Genomic DNA, 20,775 nt, shown 5'->3' on the forward strand with positions numbered 1-20,775 from the left:
AATTCAGTTTAAATCTATGAGCAGCTGACAGAGTTGCCTAATGGGTGCAAACGTAAAAGTTCGCATAGGAATTAATTCTTTTCTTAAATAAGTTCTGCACCCAAGGTGGGTCTAGAACTCAGGACCGGGAGACCAAGAGTCACACGCTCTACGACTGAGCCATCAGGGTGCCCTATGTACAGGAATTAATTTTGTCAACTTAAAATCCTGGGGGGAAAAATGCTTCTATCATTATCAGAGCTCGTCGAAAACAAGGCCTAATTTATGCGCATTCGAACAACAAACATCCCCTTGCAACAACGCCTTGTCAGGAGCTCAAGAAGCTTATCACCTTTCTGTTAAGAACTGCGACTTCTCTGCGCCACCTTGCGGCGATAACACGACTACTACATGTAGAAGTTAAAGGTTTTTCTCTGCACTGGTCAGACCTCCAAATAGCCGCATTGCGGGAACCGGCCTCTACACAACCGGGCAGAAAAGGGTGTCTTTCTTTGTAGCCAGCGATGGGAAACACTGTTCTTTTTCCTACTTCCTCCCCTATTTCCTTTATTCCTTCATTCTAAATCCTCGGACCCGCCCACCCGCTGTCTCCAGGGCCGTTCCCTCGTCTGAAACCCCTTCGCCTTCTGCACCATTGGTCGCTCCTCCTCTCCCCCCGCCCCCCGCAGCCCTTGCCGGGGTCCACGCAGCACCGACTCCCATGCAGCACCGACTCCCCCGCAGCACCTCCTCTCCGCAAATCCCTGCGTGGAGAGCCCGCCCCCTGCCGCCGGCAGCCAATGGCAGCGCGGCCCCGCCCCACCCCGCCCCTCCCGCCGCGTCCCAGAGCGAGAGCGGGGTTTGGGCCTGGGCTGCGGGACCCCGAGCCGGTGGCACTTCCGCAGGCTTGCGGCGGGCGTTTGTCCCGGAGGCCTGCGACCCAGCCCCGTGGGAACCATGGATTCGCAGGGGCTGAAGGTGAGAGGGCCGCGGGCTTGGACTCGAGCCGCCTTTGCGGGTGGGTGACCTGGGGAGGGGCAGAATTCACGAGGGCGTCGTTACCCTGCTGTGCTTTTGCTGCCCCCATTGCCAGCTGCCCCAGCGTGGTGTGTGGGCCTGTAGCTGCATCACCTGGGTCCCCTCCGTGGGCCCTACTTTGAAATCTTGAGGTCTAGCCAAGGAATTGCCGTTAGGGGGCTTGTCCCACCCCGTGTGTGGTTACTTTTACTTTGTATCCCGTGGGCTCGGAAAGCTTGGTCGACTTGCTTGCCTCCCGGTGCGATAGTTAAGGACTTCATTAAGCAAGCTAGTGTCAGTAAACCGGTTGGACAGAAAGGGGTGCGTAAAGATTACATGAAAACATAGGCTTGGAAGGACATAAGCTTGAAAATGGAAGAGTGTTTTGGAGTGATGGTCTTCTTTATCTGTCAGTGATTCATCTGGGAAGCAAATGTTTTATGAGGGACCCCTTAAGAAATGATGATCTAAAAACAGGGACAGGAGGCTTGAAAATTAGAAGTTTCTTTGTAGGAAGATAAACTTCTCCCGTTTGTTCACTGATGGACTCGTTCAGCGGGTTGATGGAGGGCTCACTGTATGTCCGCTAGAAGCTGGAGATAGTGATGAGCAGAACTGAACAAATAAACAATTACCGACAGATATTTTTTGAATGCGGGCTATATTGCTGGCACTATTCTAAGCCTTGAAGATAATCTGTGCCCTTCAGTATTAAAACTAAGAAAAATTCTCCCAGGCTTGGAGCTTACATTTGAGTAGGGGGAATCAGGTAGTAAAATGTTAGGTGGTGGTAAGTGGGTAAAGGACAATTTGGCGGTGATAGGGAGTGCTGGAAGCTTTTTTGCCTGAGCTGCATTACCTTCTGAGCCCTTTCTCCATCTCCTTAATTTTGTTTTCATCACTTTAATTTATCCTTTCCCCTACCACCCAAATGAACTCTTCAATAAAAACAGTTTCATGCTAAATAGAGTTATGTTGATTCCTTATCACTTAGATTAGAGGAGCATATCCAAGTCCTTAATATGAGGCCCTGCTAGGCCCTACCTTTCTCTCTAACTTCCTTGTCCTCTTAAGGACAGTGTCTTAAGACTCTAAAACAGGGAATGGCAAACTTTTCCTATAAAGAGTCAAATAGTATATTATCTCCGTCATCTAATCTGCCAATGTAGCTTGAATGCAGCCGTAGACATACTTAAACAAATGACCACGGCCCTGTTCCAATAAAACTTTATTCATGGACATTTCCCCCCCCCCCCCAACCATTTGAGAATGTACAACCCATTCTTGGTTTGCTGACCATATGAGGAGAGGTAGTAGACCGTAGTTTGCCAATCCCTGCTCTACAGTATAGAACGACATTCAGTCCTCTCCATGCCCCATCCTTGTGTATCACTGCTGATTTCTTCTGTCTTGTTGTTGCAATTCCCCTGCCTGGCTAAGTCCTCTGTCTTCCTCAAGGATCTCAAAAGGGAAATAGGGAGAATGTGTATGAGTGGAGGGAGACTGAGGAGTTCACAAATCAAGAGGCACTTCTGAAGTCCTCTCGGAGGCTCTTTCCCTTAATTTCATTCTTCCATCCTCCAACACCCCAATCTCATTCTCTGACATCTCTAAAGCACTTTATGAACTCTTTTCTTGCTTGCATTGTATTTGTTAGTCTTTAGATTCTAGTCTCAGTTTCAGGAGAATTTAAACTTTTCTGGGTCAGGAATCATATCTTACTTATCTTCACATTCACAGCATCTAGCCCAGTGCCTGGCACTAGTAGGCAGTAAACGTTTGTTGGACTGAACAAACCAAGGAGTGGTAAGGTATGGAGAGTAGGAAGTAGACTAGAGAAACAGAAGAGCCTTACTGACTGGTTAGAATCACAGGGATTGGACAAACTGGAAAGAAGGATGAAATGACTTGATTTCAGGCTTGGGTAGCCGGGGCAAATGGAAAGATGAATCTGGAGGTTGGATGAGAGGTCTTGACCGAATACTGTGTTTTTTACTTAATCAGTATATGGGTTCAGAGGAACTTACTTTTTTTTTGGAGCTTTACAGTATGATGTCGTAATTAATCCTCACAATGATCTGTAAATAATTAACAGCATTGCACAAATGAGCAAACTAAGGTGCTGTAAGATGGACCAAAAATTTAAAAACAGCTCTTTTCACCTTTTAAATATGTGCCCTTTGTATGATACCTTTCAGGAGAAAGGTGCCTAAATGCTGAACAGAAATCCTCAGTTGTGGCAAACTGAGAGGTCATCTGCGATCTTAAGGAAGGGCACTGGAGCAAAACTGCACTTCACCGAAGTGTGCTGTGGGGGGCACAGGAAGTAGAGGGCAGTAACTGCAAGGAGGGAAGCTGAGTAAAAGTTACAGAGAACGTTTGCCTAACTGCTGTAGAGAAGCATGTGGACTGTAGCCTCCAGAAACAAAACAGACCGTAAAAAGCAGTGTAGACACTCATGTCTCAGTCCTGTCACTTGGTGCTTCATCCTTATTTCTCACCCTTGCTGTACCAGCTGCAGAGTCAGAGGAGGTGAGCACGGGATGGCCCACATTGGTTAATGGAGGTGAATCAGGTGTACCACAGACGGAGTGAATCTGGCTTCCCTCTCTGATAAGGTTAGCAACTAAGGCTTAGTCATGATCCTGAGAAGAAGGTGTTAAGTATAGACGCAATTAATCAGAACTTAGTATCCCCTGGTATTAGTTTTCTGCCATGTAAATCTAAATAATACAATTTTGAAAAGAGCTTAAAGATCATGAATTTCCATTAAAAAACAGTTTGGATCATCTGTTCTTTGTTCTTCCAGTTATTTATTTGTTGTGGAACTCAGAAAACAAGACAGCATTTGACAATGAATTTCTGAATTCACTTTGTCCTTACTATGTAATGCTATAACAACAAAATAGAAGCAAGATTTTTAAAAAAAGAATCCTAAGGTTTGGCAATGGAAGGCTCATATTATTCCTGTTTTTTGTCTGTTCTCCTTTTCTAAAACCTTTAAGAAAATGTGGACAAAGGCAAGAGGTGCAAGTAGCCTAATTTCAGTATTGTTAATAAATAATTTAGAAAAAGAAGACTGAAATTATTAGGAAACATTGAGTTTTTTCAAAAATTTCGTGTTCATTGTGTCTTGCATTCCTTACTGTTAAGTGCTAGCCTTTAACAATATTTTCAGGAACTTGGGAAAGAAAAAAAAAATTGTATTATCTAATTTTAGATTTTTCAAGATTGAGATTAATATGTGTTTCTCATGGCATTTCAGAACAGCAAAGTCTCTTTTAACATTTAGTTATTATTTCCTTTTAGGCTTTGATTAATTACTATTGTCAAGAGAAATATTTCCATCATGTGTTACTTATTGCCAGTGAAGGAGTTAAGAGGTATGGCAATGACCCGGTGTTCAGGTTTTATCACGCCTATGGTACATTAATGGAAGGTACGTGCTAATTATTAAACCTGTTCCATATATTTTAAATTCATGTTTTGTACTATGAACGGTTTTTCACGTTATAATTTTGATTTTCAGGTAAAACTCAAGAAGCTCTTCGTGAATTTGAGGCGATTAAAAATAAACAAGATGTATCACTTTGTTCTTTAATTGCACTGATATATGCCCATAAAATGAGTCCTAATCCAGGTATAGTATTTAAGTATAATGCTTAGGACAATTTTTTCTACTCAATTCATTTTGATTTTCCTCAATTAACTTTGCACTTAGTCTGATAATACTGTATTATAATTTTCTGTAGATACTATTTTATCAGTTTTTTTAAATCTTCCTGACAAGATAACAGATTTATCAAGCACAAGAAATATGTGTCTTATATCCCTTTCATATTCCTTTATCTTACAGCAGAAGTTTCATTAATATATAGGGATCATTTGAATTCACATCAAGTTGAATGTATGTTAGCAATTATTGAACAAAGGACAGCCCAAAAGAGGTATATACAGAAATTGCTCTGCAGCAGCCTGCTTTATAGCTTGTTACGTGCAAATCTATAGCTACATGCAATTTCTCTCTTCCACTGTATCTTCAGCTTCTTAGAGGCCTGTACACGTCTCCACAAGGGGGGTAGCTAGCTCTTAGAAGATATTCAGTAACTTCTTATCCAGTAGTAGGTTAGGAAGTATAAGTATAAAGAGAACTTCATGCATAAACCAGCAATTAAAACTGTGTGAACTGTGGCTCTTAATGGTGGAAGCAGAATATCATAATTATAGATAATAAAGAGGAAATAGTATTGTATTCTTTTATATACATTCACTAACAGCCATTAGCATTATGAATGTAGATCATGTTTTAGATAAATAGACAATAATCAGATGTCATAGAATTTTTTTTTAATACTAGAAATTTTTTTTTTCCCGAGCAAAGTATCACATACCTCCTTCACATACACTTGCACAGATCAACAAAACTTATTTAAAACATTAATATGTTTAACAGGTAAACAAATCTAATGACTAGGTGCTTACTTTCTGCAAGGGACTAGGTCAGAGATAGTTAGAGAATACCAAAGAATTGTAAAAAGTGATCCATGACATCAAGTTTATAGTCCAGTGAAGAAAAGAAAATGTAAAACCCACAATGGTTAAATGCTAATGTTACTATTAAATAAAATTATGAGAAAACAAATGACTCCACAATTAACTGAAAACGGTATATACTTTTAATCCATAGAAGAAGGCTGTGAAGGTTTTGTGGAAGATAGGGCTGTAATCTGGTCTTTGAAGGACAAGTAGGATTTGAATATAAGGCATATTTGTCAGAGAGGCGAAATTGATGGGCAAATATGTGGAAGTTGTTCAGGGTTCGGTTCTTGTATGGATGGGTCTCTGTTATCCAGCAGGAGTGTGTTTAGGTGGAGCAGAGAATTGGCATCAAGAGATAAAGTCAGTAAATCTAAAAATATATATATATATATATTTTTTCCTCTTAGAATCAAGTTTTCATTTAATTGGTTATTCTCAAGGGTGTTGGTTCTTTTGGGAAATTCCCAATATTCCCAAGAATATTGGAAATATTTCCAAGACACTAAAAAGATGAAGGCAGGAATACTGTTTAGAAACACCCAAGCACTGACTACTTTATATCTTAGATGATTGTGAGTGGGCATAAGCTCAGTCAGGAGGGACCAGATGTCCATCAGTACTGCCTAGGAAGGGCCTAGATTGTTCATGTCCATTCTTCCTAAATGCTGACATAATCCCTGATTATGCATTAAGAACTTGAGCTGATATCTGGTTAGAAAGGGCTTTGTGCAGATGGTGTCACAGCTAACAAATGCCCCACTTGGGACTTGGTGGACACCTGGCAGGAAAGTACAAATCCTGCCCCTGCTCTGATGAATTCTTGTTCTGTATCATGACTACTTAATGAAAACTTGCAAAGGGGTTCATGTATGTTCGAGGGTCTTGTTGCCAAGCCATCTGTAGCCTTCCATAAACAGTTTTGTGAACTTAGAAAGTGGTTCCACATGTAAGTTTTTAGTGGTACAGAGGTAAAAGGAAGAGATATTATTTCCAGAAAGGTAGTTGGTTAAAATCACAGCTTTCATTTTGACATTTCTTATAACTTATTGAATAGCTGATCCATATACTTTTTTTTTAATATAATTTTTTATTTTTTTTATAAACATATATTTTTATCCCCAGGGGTACAGGTCTGTGAATCACCAGGTTTACACACTTCACAGCACTCACCAAAGCACATACCCTCCCCAATGTCCATAATCCCACCCCCTTCTCCCAAACCCCCTCCCCCCAGCAACCCTAAGTTTGTTTTGTGAGATTAAGAGTCACTTATGGTTTGTCTCCCTCCCAATCCCATTTTCTTTCATTTATTCTTCTCGTACCCACTTAAGCCCCCATGTTGCATCACCACTTCCTCATATCAGGGAGATCATATGATAGTTGTCTTTCTCTGCTTGACTTATTTCGCTAAGCATGATACGCTCTAGTTCCATCCATGTTGTCGCAGATGGCAAGATTTCATTTCTTTTGATGGCTGTATAGTATTCCATTGTGTATATATACCACATCTTCTTGATCCATTCATCTGTTGATGGACATCTAGGTTCTTTCCATAGTTTGGCTATTGTGGACATTGCTGCTATAAACATTCGGGTGCATGTGCCCCTTTGGATCACTACATTTGTATCTTTAGGGTAAATACCCAATAGTGCAATTGCTGGGTCATAGGGCAGTTCTATTTTCAACATTTTGAGGAACCTCCATGCTGTTTTCCAGAGAGGTTGCACCAGCTTGCATTCCCACCAACAGTGTAGGAGGGCTCCCCTTTCTCCGCATCCTCGCCAGCATCTGTCATTTCCTGACTTGTTGATTTTAGCCATTTTGACTGGTGTGAGGTGATATCTCATTGTGGTTTTGATTTGTATTTCCCTGATGCCAAGTGATATGGAGCACTTTTTCATGTGTCTGTTGGCCATCTGGATGTCTTCTTTGCAGAAATGTCTGTTCATGTCCTCTGCCCATTTCTTGATTGGATTATTTGTTCTTTGGGTGTTGAGTTTGCTAAGTTCTTTATAGATTCTGGACACTAGTCCTTTATCTGATATGTCGTTTGCAAATATCTTCTCCCATTCTGTCAGTTGTCTTTTGATTTTGTTAACTGTTTCCTTTGCTGTGCAAAAGCTTTTGATCTTGATGAAATCCCAATAGTTCATTTTTGCCCTTGCTTCCCTTGCCTTTGGCGTTGTTCCTAGGAAGATGTTGCTGCAGCTGAGGTCGAAGAGGTTGCTGCCTGTGTTCTCCTCAAGGATTTTGATGGATTCCTTTCGCACATTGAGGTCCTTCATCCATTTTGAGTCTATTTTTGTGTGTGGTGTAAGGAAATGGTCCAATTTCATTTTTCTGCATGTGGCTGTCCAATTTTCCCAGCACCATTTATTGAAGAGGCTGTCTTTTTTCCATTGGACATTCTTTCCTGCTTTGTCGAAGATTAGTTGACCATAGAGTTGAGGGTCTATTTCTGGGCTCTCTATTCTGTTCCATTGATCTATGTGTCTGTTTTTGTGCCAGTACCATGCTGTCTTGATGATGACAGCTTTGTAATAGAGCTTGAAGTCCGGAATTGTGATGCCACCAACATTGGCTTTCTTTTTCAATATCCCTTTGGCTATTCGAGGTCTTTTCTGGTTCCATATAAATTTTAGAATTATTTGTTCCATTTCTTTGAAAAAGATGGATAGTATTTTGATAGGAATCGCATTAAATGTGTAGATTGCTTTAGGTAGCATAGACATTTTCACAATATTTATTCTTCCAATCCAGGAGCATGGAACATTTTTCCATTTCTTTGTGTCTTCCTCAATTTCTTTCATGAGTACTTTATAGTTTTCTGAGTATAGATTCTGTGTCTCTTTGGTTAGGTTTATTCCTAGGTATCTTATGGTTTTGGGTGCAATTGTAAATGGGACTGACTCCTTAATTTCCCTTTCTTCTGTCTTGCTGTTGGTGTAGAGAAATGCAACTGATTTCTGTGCATTGATTTTATATCCTGACACTTTACTGAATTCCTGTATAAGTTCTAGCAGTTTTGGAGTGGAGTCTTTTGGGTTTTCCACATATAGTATCATATCATCTGCGAAGAGTGATAATTTGACTTCTTCTTTGCCGATTTGGATGCCTTTAATTTCCTTTTGTTGTCTGATTGCTGAGGCTAGGACCTCTAGTACTATGTTGAATAGCAGTGGTGATAATGGACATCCCTGCCGTGTTCCTGACCTTAGCGGGAAAGCTTTCAGTTTTTCTCCATTGAGAATGATATTTGCGGTGGGTTTTTCATAGATGGCTTTGATGATATTGAGGTATGTGCCCTCTATCCCTACACTTTGAAGAGTTTTGATCAGGAAGGGATGCTGTACTTTGTCAAATGCTTTTTCAGCATCTATTGAGAGTATCATATGGTTCTTGTTCTTTCTTTTATTGATGTGTTGTATCACATTGACTGATTTGCGGATGTTGAACCAACCTTGCAGCCCTGGAATAAATCCCACTTGGTCGTGGTGAATAATTTTTTTAAAGTACTGTTGAATCCTATTGGCTAGTATTTTGTTGAGTATTTTCGCATCTGTGTTCATCAAGGATATCGGTCCATAGCTCTCCTTTTTGATGGGATCCTTGTCTGGTTTTGGGATCAAGGTGATGCTGGCCTCATAAAATGAGTTTGGAAGTTTTCCTTCCATTTCTATTTTTTGGAACAGTTTCAGGAGAATAGGAATTAGTTCTTCTTTAAATGTTTGGTAGAATTCCCCCGGGAAGCCGTCTGGCCCTGGGCTTTTGTTTGTTTGGAGATTTTTAATGACTGTTTCAATCTCCTTACTGGTTATGGGTCTGTTCAGACTTTCTATTTCTTCCTGGGTCAGTTGTGGTAGTTTATATGTTTCTAGGAATGCATCCATTTCTTCCAGATTGTCAAATTTATTGCCGTAGAGTTGCTCATAGTATGTCTTATAATAGTTTGTATTTCTTTGGTGTTAGTTGTGATCTCTCCTCTTTCATTCATGATTTTATTTATTTGGGTCCTTTCTCTTTTCTTTTTGATAAGTCGGGCCAGGGGTTTATCAATTTTATTAATTCTTTCAAAGAACCAGCTCCTACTTTCGTTGATTTGTTCTATTGTTTTTTTGGTTTCTATTTCATTGATTTCTGCTCTGATCTTTATGATTTCTCTTCTCCTGCTGGGCTTAGGGTTTCTTTCTTGTTCTTTCTCCAGCTCCTTTAGGTGTAGGGTTAGGTTGTGTACCTGAGACCTTTCTTGTTTCTTGAGAAAGGCTTGTACCGCTATATATTTTCCTCGCAGGACTGCCTTTGTTGTGTCCCAGAGATTTTGAACCGTTGTATTTTCATTATCATTTGTTTCCATGATTTTTTTCAATTCTTCTTTAATTTCCCGGTTGACCCATTCATTCTTTAGAAGGATGCTGTTTAGTCTCCATGTATTTTGGTTCTTTTCAAACTTCCTTTTGTGGTTGAGTTCTAGCTTTAGAGCATTGTGGTCTGAAAATATGCAGGGAATGATCCCAATCTTTTGATACCGGTTGAGTCCTGATTTAGGACCGAGGATGTGATCTATTCTGGAGAATGTTCCATGTGCACTAGAGAAGAATGTGTATTCTGTTGCTTTGGGATGAAATGTTCTGAATATATCAGTGATGTCCATCTGGTCCAGTGTGTCATTTAGGGCCTTTATTTCCTTGCTGATCTTTTGCTTGGATGATCTGTCCATTTCAGTGAGGGGAGTGTTAAAGTCCCCTACTATTATTGTATTATTGTTGATGTGTTTCTTTGATTTTGTTATTAATTGGTTTATATAGTTGGCTGCTCCCACGTTGGGGGCATAAATATTTAAAATTGTTAAATCTTCTTGTTGGACACACCCTTTGAGTATGATATAGTGTCCTTCCTCATCTCTTATTATAGTCTTTGGCTTAAAATCTAATTGATCTGATATAAGGATTGCCACTCCTGCTTTCTTCTGATGACCATTAGCATGGTAAATTCTTTTCCACCCCCTCACTTTAAATCTGGAGGTGTCTTCGGGCTTAAAATGAGTTTCTTGGAGGCAACATATAGATGGGTTTTGTTTTTTTATCCATTCTGATACCCTGTGTCTTTTGACAGGGGCATTTAGCCCATTAACATTCAGGGTAACTATTGAGAGATATGAATTTAGGGCCATTGTATTGCCTGTAAGGTGACTGTTACTGTATATGGTCTCTGTTCCTTTCTGATCTACCACTTGTAGGCTCTCTCTTTGCTTAGAGGACCCCTTTCAAGATTTCCTGTAGAGCTGGTTTGGTGTTTGCAAATTCTTTCAGTTGTTGTTTGTCCTGGAAGCTTTTCATCTCTCCTTCTATTTTCAATGATAGCCTAGCTGGATATAGTATTCTGGGCTGCATGTTTTTCTCATTTAGTGTTCTGAAAATATCATGCCAGCTCTTTCTGGCCTGCCAGGTCTCTGTGGATAAGTCAGCTGACAATCTAATACTTTTTACCATTGTATGTTACAGACTTCTTTTCCCGGGCTGCTTTCAGAATTTTCTCTTTGTCACTGAGACTTGTAAATTTTACTATTAGGTGACGGGGTGTGGGCCTATTCTTATTGATTTTGAGGGGCTTCTCTGAACCTCCTGAATTTTGATGCTCGTTCCCTTCACCATATTGGGGAAATTCTCCCCAATAATTCTCTCTAGTATACCTTCTGCTCCCCTCTCTCTTCTTCTTCTGGAATCCCAATTATTCTAATGTTGTTTCGTCTTATGGTGTCACTTATCTCTCGAATTCTCCCCTCGTGGTCCAGTAGCTGTTTGTCCCTCTTTTGCTCAGCTTCTTTATTCTCTGTCATTTGGTCTTCTATATCACTAATTCTTTCTTCTGCCTCATTTATCCTAGCAGTGAGAGCCTCCATTTTTGATTGCACCTCATTAACAGCTTTTTTGATTTCAACTTGGTTAGATTTTAGTTCTTTTATTTCTCCAGAAAGGGCTTTTATATCTCTCGAGAGGGTTTCTCTAATATCTTCCATGCCTTTTTCGAGCCTGGCTAGAACCTTGAGAATTGTCATTCTGAACTCTAGATCTGACATATTACCAATGTCTGTATTGATTAGGTCCCTAGCCTTCGGTACTGCCTCTTGTTCTTTTTTTTTTGTGTTGAATTTTTCCGTCTTGTCATTTTGTCCAGATAAGAGTATATGAAGGGGCAAGTAAAATACTAAAAGGGTGGCAACAACCCCAGGAAAATATGCTTGAAGAGATCCAAAATCGTGAGGGGGGAGAAAGGGGATAAAAAGAGGTTCAAAAAGGAAGAAAGAAAAAAAAAAAAGAAAATAGAAAAAAAAAATAAAAGAATTAAAAAAAAAAAAAAGAAAACACCTAAGAAAAATATAAAAAAGAAAAAATATATATATTAGATAAACTAGTAAAAAATCGTTAAAAAAGAAAAAGGTAACAGTTAAAAAAAAATTTTTACCCGAAGGCGAGAAAAAAAAAAACAAAAAATGAAAAAGAAAAAAATTAAATTAACTGCAAGACTAAAAAAAATCACAGGGAAAAAGCCATGAGTTCCGTGCTTTGCTTTCTCCTCCTCTAGAATTCTGCTGCTCTCCTTGGTATTGAAACCGCACTCCTTGGTAGGTGAACTTGGTCTTGGCTGGATTTCTTGTTGATCTTCTGGGGGAGGGGCCTGTTGTAGTGATTGTCAAGTGTCCGCCCCAGGCGGAATTACACCGCCCTTACCCGGGGCCGGGGTGAATAATCCGCTTGGGTTTGCTTTCAGGAGCTTTTGTTCCCTGAGCGCTTTCCGTAGAGGTCCGGAGGACGGGGAATACAAATGGCGGCCTCCTGGTCTCCGGCCCGGAGGAGCCGAGAGCCCAGGGCCGCACTCAGTGCGCCCTCAGAGAACAGCGCCCAGTTACTCCCGTCTGCCTGACCTCCGGCCGCGCTCCGAGCTCACCAAGCCTGCGACCGGTTCAAGGTCACCCCGAGCTCTGCGACCGGTTCAAGGTCACCCCGAGCTGTGAGCTTACTGTTGGCTCTGTCTCTGTAGCCGGCTTTCCCGTTCCAATACCCGCAAGCTCTGCGACACTCAGACACCCCCGATCCTTCTGTGACCCTGCAGGACCTGAGGCCACGCTGATCCCACGTGGGCTTCGCCCCAGTTTAGCCTCTGGAGCAATGTCCCTCAGTGGAACAGACTTTTAAAAGTCCTGATTTTGTGCGCGGTTGCTCTGCCGCTTGCGGGGAGCCGGCCCCTCCCCCCGCGGTCTATCTTCCCGTCGCTTTGGATTCACTTCTCTGCCGGTCCTACCTTTCAGAAAGTGGTTGTTTTTCTGTTTCCAGAATTGCTATTCTTCTTCTCTTCGATCTGCCGATGGATTTTCAGGTGTTTGCAGTCTTTAGATAAGCTATCTAGCTGATCTCCGGCTAGCTGAAGTAGTCTAGGCTGCTACTTCTCCGCCATCTTTGAAAATTCGCTGATCCATATTCTGATTCAGTTCAGGGTTTGGAGCTAATTGACATTAGTGTCCTAAGCACACACGTGATAGATTTAATGGTAAGAGATATTAGAGGTAGACCATCGTTTTAAGGGAGCAGCCAAGCATTCGGTGTTAAACCATGTAAATAATAGTAATTATATTACCTTTTATTGGCCTATGACAACATCCAGGAATGTTTACATATTCTAGAATTAGATTAGGGAGTTGGGTAATTTGAGTACTATTCTTGGATTTACCCCTAATAATTTTAGAATCATTGCTAATTTTCTATCTTATTATTTTAAAAATTTGCATATTTAGCATTGCTAATTTTTCTGTCTTATTTAAAAAATTTACATATTTAGCCTTCAGATCTTGAGAATGACATAAATTATAGAACTGTAGTGTATGTCACAGGGGTCATTAACCACACGTGGCTGCTGAGTACTTGAAATGTATCTAGTTGGAGAAGCTTAATTTTAAATTGAATTCTAATTAAATATAAATTTAAAACTGATGCTTGATTCAGTTATTAGAAAAGTTAGGTTTGGGGGCGCCTGAGTGGCTCAGTGGGTTAAGCCTCTGCCTTTGGTTCAGGCCATGATCCCAGGGTCCTGGGATCAAGTCCCGCATCAGGCTCCCTGCTCAGCGGAGGGCCTGCTTCCCTCTCTCTCCCTCTCTTCCTGCCTCTCTGCCCACTTGTGATCTCACTCTGTCAAATAAATAAATAAAATCTTCAAAAAAAAAAAAAAGAAAAGAAAAGTTACGTTTGGAACAGTGAATATATGAATCTGCTGTTTTCAGCTATAAATTGTATGGACTCTATATACAAACCAAGTATTTCTTTTATTAAAGATTTTCAAAATTTATTTTAGAGAGAGAGAGCAAGAAGCAGAAGGCAGGCAGAGGGAGAAGCAGCCTTCTGAGCAGAGTACCTGACATAGGGCTCAATCCTAGGACCCTGAGATCATAGCCTGAGCTGAAGGCAGATGCTTAACAGACCAAGCTAGCCACGCACCTTTAATCAAGTATTTTTTAAGAAAATTTAGCATTGTAATTGAGATATACTTTCTAATGACATATATCAGATTTTAAAAATTTAATAAGAACAAAAGTGTCTCCATTTCATGTCAGTTTTGTGTTGGAATGAAAACTCAGATCTATTAGGTTAAATGTATTATTGAAATCAGTTGTTATTTGTTTCTTTTTAACTTCTTTGATGTGGCTACTAGGAAATTTTAAATTGCAAATATGGCTTATATTTTATTTCTATTAGACAGTGGTGCTACAGAGAGAAGTATTATATTCTGTGCTCTGTTAATTGACCCATTATGACTACCTGATCTAGAATCTAATTTTCATTTAATGCCTTTTCCCCCTCCTAGATAGAGAAGCTATTCTGGAGTCAGATGCCAGAGTGAAGGAGCAACGTAAAGGAGCTGGGCCAAAAGCTTTGTACCATGCAGGCTTATTTCTATGGCACATTGGCCGCCATGACAAGGCGAGAGAATATATTGACAGAATGATCAAAATGTCAAATGGCAGTAAAGAGGTACCTGGGTTTCTTATTTTGAAATAGACGTACTACTAAAAGAAGTTTATATTTTCAGTAGTATTTTTTATTACTCTATTCTCATTTTATAAATAGCAGCTTTATTTCAATATTTTATTATTTTGTAAAATTTGGGTTGTCTAAGGTTGTTTGTTTTCGTTCTGTTTATTAATTCATGAAAAGATCTCCCTTCTTTCCTTATCTCTGTCCTTTCCTCTCACTCCCCCCTTGAACTCTACATACAAGGCACTGATATTTTCACTAAGTATACAAAGATCAAGAATAAACTTTATTTACATGGATGGTTCAGTCTACTGGTGTCATAGAGCAGATGCCCAGCTAAGATTATGAGAACTTTTGTAAGTGGTATGAGAGACATGTGATGAAAGTATAAAATAACAGTTAACGGTTATTGCTCACTTACATTGTGCTCGGCACTAGTCTAAGGATTTAAGGGGAGAGCACATCTATAAATGTTAGGAGAATGAGGAACAATTTCTTGAAGGCTGTAGCATTTGAGCTGAAACCTGAAAGATGGATATAGTTTCCAAATGCAAAGTTGATAGAAAAGGGAAGCAGATACTCCCAAGGTGGGAAATAATAAGTGGAAATAAGAAAAACAAGGAGGGGTGCCTGGGTGGCTCAGTGGGTTAAGCCTCTGCCTTCGGCTCAGGTCATGATCTCAGGGTCCTGGGATCGAGCCCCACATCGGGCTCTCTGCTCACCGGGGAGCCTGCTTCCTCTTCTCTCTCTGCCTGCCTCTCTGCCTACTTGTGATCTCCGTCTGTCAAACAAATAAATAAAGTCTTAAAAAAAAATAAAAAAAAAAACAAGGAGACTTGTTGGTTCTGGGTACAGTGAGAAGCTCCCATTTGACAGAAACACTGGGTGAGTAGATAAAGAGGAGGGAAGAAAAGCTTAGGGAGGTGGATTGGGACAAAGTGAAGGGCCTTGGCAGCTAGGTACACAAATTTAGATCTAATTTGATAGGCACAGAGAGGTCATTGAGATTTTTAATCGGGGCAGTGGTATTTATTAGAGTACAAATTCACAGGACTGATTTATTGTTGGTTTATAGGATGAACTGGCCTGGGGAGATACTAGAGTGCAGCCCCCAAAATGGTAGTACGTGCTTTCTGGCAGAAGGTTTTGAGGGCCTACACTAAAACATTGTACCACGGGTATGACTTTGAAAATTATTAAATATCCTCAAGAGCTGTCAACTGTATAAATGGCAGGGCAGGATTTTTTTGAGGTGTCAGATGTCAAGGATGTCCCTCTGAGGTCTTAAACCTGGATAGTTCAGAGACCAGTTCACATGAACAGATAATGTTGGGATGAGAAGGTAATTTTGGGGGGGTAATACATTTGGTTCCAGACATGCTGTATCTCCATCTCAGGTGGAATAGTGAGATGGGGATAGTAGATGAGCTTTTAGAAAAAGAAAAGTTTAAAAAAGGTATTGAACTAGAAAAAAGGCTGGGAATCATCCACACAGAGATAATATTTGAAATGATTCAAATACAAACATTGATCTAGAGAGTAGAAACAGCATTTTTTTAGGGGCACCCAGATACTCAATCAGTTAAACCTCTCCCTTTGGGTTGGTTCATGATCCTGTGGTCCTGGGATCCAGCCTGCATCTGGTTCCCTACTTAGGAAGGAGCCTGCTCTCTGTCTCCCTTTGCCCCCACCCCCACTTCTGCGCATACACGCATGCTCTCTCTCTCAAATAAATAAAATCTTCAAAAAAAAAAAAAAGAAATAGCATTGTTTTAATATTCATATCTGACTTTTTAAGTGAAATGCAGGGAGGTAAATATAATATTAAATATTTATAAGTTTATGAATAAACCTAGAAGTTTTTTGATAGAAGAACAGATTTCACAATGTTTTGGATACTGAAAAGTAAAGTAACCTATATCTGTCTTCTTTTTAAACCTATATACCTTATAACCAACTGACTCACTGGCATTTCTGAAAGTAAACATCTATGACTTCTTGAGTCTGATTTCTGAGGCCATTTATCCCTTCATTTAAAACTCACTGGACTGGTCACAAGGATTAAGATAGTTGCCACATTATCTTAATTTTTAATATGTATCAAGCAAGACTCTTCTGTTCTTCCATCTTAGTTTACTTGGTCTGTTTGTCCAAAAAAGATTCTTATTTGTGTATTGAATTACATGTTTAACAATTATTATTAATAATTTAGTAGCAAAATTCCAGGTAAGAATATTGATTATTTAGGATTAATGGAGTATTTGGCAAGTTAAGGTTGATATTGAATACGTTGTAAGCTTAAGAGCTGAAATATGTTACAGTTCCAAGACTCTAGGCTGGAAAGTGTGTGAAAACAGTTTTGCTGAACACTGTTTTAATTATTCAGAACATTTTTTTGGCAGAGTGATTTCTTGTTACTAATCACAAAAAAGGACGTTAGATTACCTCTTTCATCAGCATTTATTTTGTTACCAATAAAATGGAAGTATGATTAGAATTTTTCATTCTACAGGGACAGGTTTTGAAAGCATGGCTTGATATCACAAGAGGAAAAGAACCTTATACTAAAAAAGCACTGAGATATTTTGAAGAGGGATTACAAGATGGAAATGATATTTTTGCTCTGTTGGGTAAGGTGAGTTGGAGTTGGGGTAAATAAATTATGTTTTAAAATTTATTCATAATCAGTTTGAAACCCAACAAAACCGAGTAGCTCAAAAAAGGTACTAATTGTCATGTTACTTTTATCAGCTCTCAAATATGGGAGGTACTTGGATTTTATTTGTATAGGACAGTGAACAACAAACTAGAGAAATATATTCCTTACCAAATTCCTGAAAATTGATTGGTTTTAATTGTTGGTGGTGGTGGTTCCTCTATTACTTACCCACTAAACATTTATAGTTTGCCTAATATGTGCAAAGCATCACTATCGATACTAGGGATACCCCGAAGCAAAATAAAACTACTTGCTTTTATGGGGCTTATACTCTGTTGTTGGAGTCAGGCAATAAAATAAGTAAGAAAATTATGTAGTGTATTAGAAGGTGATAAGTGCAATGGAAAGGTAAGTCAGATAAAGGAGGAGATGTAGAGCTGGGTTATGAATTTGTAGGTTTAAATGATGTGGTCAGAGAAAGTGACAGTTGAGCTGACACTTACACAGGAGGTGAGAGTTGAAGCTCTGTGGGCTCCAGTGGGAAACCATCACAAATAGAGGGGATAACAAGTTGAAATACCTTAAGGCATGTTCAGGGCATTGCTGGGAGGCCAGGAGATGAAAGTGGAATGAGCGAAGTGGAGGTTAGAAATGGAGGCTAGAGGAAAAGAAGGTGGATGTGGGTACAGGTGGACGTGGGGTGAATGAGGAGAGGCAGGACTAATAGTATAAAGCCATTGGCTTTTTTAAAAAATTATTTTTATTAACATATAATGCATAATTTCCCCAGGAGTACAGGTCTGTGAATTATCAGACTTTTCATTTGAACCAGATAGATGGGAAGCCAATGGAAAAGAGAAACAACATGACCTGATTTACATTGTGAGGAATGAGTAGTTAATTGGCAGAGTCATTAGAAATCATTGGTAATTATAAATGTGTAATTCAGGCCCTTTCTTCAGTTTCATTGATGCCTTTAGAATGTCTTAAAATTTTTCAATTTTTTTTTTTTAATTTTTTATTTTTTATATGAGGAAGTGGTGATGCAACATGGGGGCTTAAGTGGGTAGGAGAAGAATCAATGAAACAAGATGGGATTGGGAGGGAGACAAACCATAAGTGACTCTTAATCTCACAAAATTTTTCAAATTTTTTAAACTTAACAACAGGAAATTAAATTTTAATTTAATCATTCAAACAATTATTATTCATTGATTATTAAATATTAATGATTATAAAATATTAATATTAATTAATAATTAATATACTGATATAATATATAGTAGATGAGCTTTTAGAAAAAGAAAAGTTTAAAAAAGGTATTGGACTAGAAAAATATTATATATAAATATTATATATATCATATCATATAATATACTATTATATATACTGTTAATAATACAATAATATTAATTAATATTAATTAATATTAATAATTATTAAATAATTAAATCAATTATTTATTTTATTGAATTTTAGGAAAACAGCTTGTTAGATAAGTAGTAATTTGGGGGGATAAAAAAGGGGATTATTAGTGTCTTGGCTGTTAATATCCCCTTATCACTCTTATCAGTTTCTGTGGCTTTGAGGTTGTTCAGATATGCGCCTCTGCTACAACTAGTATTCCAGCTGGTTGGAGTCGAGTTTTATCTAATGGCATTGCTAGAGGAATTGAGTATTTATCAAGTTTTTTAAAAGTATTTCTTGATTATTTTTCCTCCTCCTTATTCCTTAAAACTAGTTGATAATTTCCTCAGGTGGGGCTATTTCAGGTAATATTGTTTAGCAGGGATTTACCTTTTTCCTCCAATAGTTAAGATTGGTTTAAAATCTTTTTCTGATACAAACCATCCCAGTTATGTATTTATTTTTCAAATTAATTCAATAGAGGATATTTGCATTAGCCTAATTCCAACTTGGAATGATGTGAACCAAATACATAGCAAATTTAGTTTCATTTAATATCTTTGTGACATCATATGGGAGGTGATGGTCTAAGGGAGTAATATATGTGTGGTCTTTTAACATGCTTTTCTTTTTTACATTACCAGCTATTTAGGCAGATTTTAAAGATACATGTAATTTGAAAAAATTCTCTGCATTGATCTTTCTCAGCTTTCAGAGATTTTAATAATTTATCTTGACATAATGGCATTTTTGGATGGTTCTCAGACTTTCCTTTAATTATATGGGAATATAATTCTATGGGATTATACATGAAAATATAATCTCAAACCAATTTTAGGATTATATTGCATCTTTTGAGATTGGATGCTCATTTTGAACTGAGATATTCCAGGACTAAATTTTTTTTTTTTAAAGATTTTATTTATTTATTTGACAGAGATCACAAGTAGACAGAGAGGCAGGCAGAGAGAGAAAAAGGGAAGCAGGCTCCCTGCTGAGCAGAGAACCCGATGTGGGGCTCGATCCCAGGACCCTGGGATCACAACCTGAGCTGAAGACAGAGGCTTTAACCCACTGAGCCACCCAGGCGCCCCTCCAGGACTAAATTCATTCCAGGACTAAATTCCAGGACTAAATAGATCTCGGAGCAAATTTTAAAAAAACTCTGATACGTGATAAATATGCTTCATATCTTTTCTTAAACCATTAACTCTATAGCTTTATTTTTTCTGACTATAAAATTAATACATAGACATTGTAAAAAATACATTTCAGAATTATCTGAATGAAGAATAAATCATCATTAGAGATAACCAGTTAAATTATTATATTATAAATGACATCTCTTCATGTCAGTAAATATAGATCTACAAATCCACATAACCACCTAAAATTTGATTAAATGGATAGGCTATTATTTAATCCTGCATGGACATTTTGGGTTATGTTTATTTTTTCTATTATATCTATTATAAATGTGTCATAAATTCAATCTACATTGTTTTATGGTCTTACTCAATTATTTCCTTAAGATACTTCCTAGAATTGAAAATATTGAGCTAGAAGGAGTTGTTTGAACTTTATTTTGCTTATTTTTTAAAGTCTTACCTTCTTTAGCCTGAATTTATTATTTTTTTAAGATATAAAAATCTCCTCATTTTAGATGCTATTTGCAAATGTCCTGGAAATATTTTATTCTAAAAGGTAATTTTTCTATTCTAGTTATTTAAATTAGGGTTTTATAACAAAGCCATTTACATAGAATAGTTTTTAATGTTCTGTGATGTTTTAAAATTTGTTAAAAATTTGTTTTGTATTTCTCATTATTAAATAACTGTTCCTTACAGGAAAGTCAGAAAACAAAAATATAGAAAAATGTTAAATAGTAGTATTCTGCCTCTTCCAGGATAGCTGTTGTGAGAGCCTCAGTATTAATGATCACAGTTTTGATGTCACTTTTTTTCTTCCATTAGGCACAATGCCTTGAGATGCGCCAGAATTATTCAGGTGCTCTGGACACTGTGAACCAGATAATAGTAAACTTTCCAAGTTTCCTTCCTGCTTTTGTAAAGAAAATGAAACTACAACTTGCCTTACAGGATTGGGACCAGACTGTTGAAACAGCACAGAGGTTAAGTAAAAAAAGATAAT

At 38.4% G+C, this 20,775-nt stretch overlaps 1 protein-coding gene across 1 annotated transcript in view; it reads left to right on the forward strand.

The window, feature by feature from the left end:
- Positions 1-808: 808 nt before the first annotated feature.
- Positions 809-20,775, forward strand: part of TTC21B (tetratricopeptide repeat domain 21B) — an 83,703-nt gene continuing 63,736 nt past the window's right edge. The window contains exons 1-6 of the mRNA XM_082689463.1: positions 809-957; positions 4,306-4,435; positions 4,526-4,636; positions 14,389-14,555; positions 17,071-17,193; positions 20,598-20,755. Coding sequence (XP_082545589.1) covers positions 937-957; positions 4,306-4,435; positions 4,526-4,636; positions 14,389-14,555; positions 17,071-17,193; positions 20,598-20,755 — 710 coding nt within the window. The 5' untranslated portion in view covers positions 809-936. The remainder of the gene's footprint in view (positions 958-4,305; positions 4,436-4,525; positions 4,637-14,388; positions 14,556-17,070; positions 17,194-20,597; positions 20,756-20,775) is intronic.

The sequence above is a fragment of the Mustela nivalis genome (genome assembly GCF_964662115.1).
Source record: "Mustela nivalis genome assembly, chromosome: 11".
In the NCBI taxonomy this organism is placed as follows: Eukaryota; Metazoa; Chordata; class Mammalia; order Carnivora; family Mustelidae; genus Mustela; species Mustela nivalis.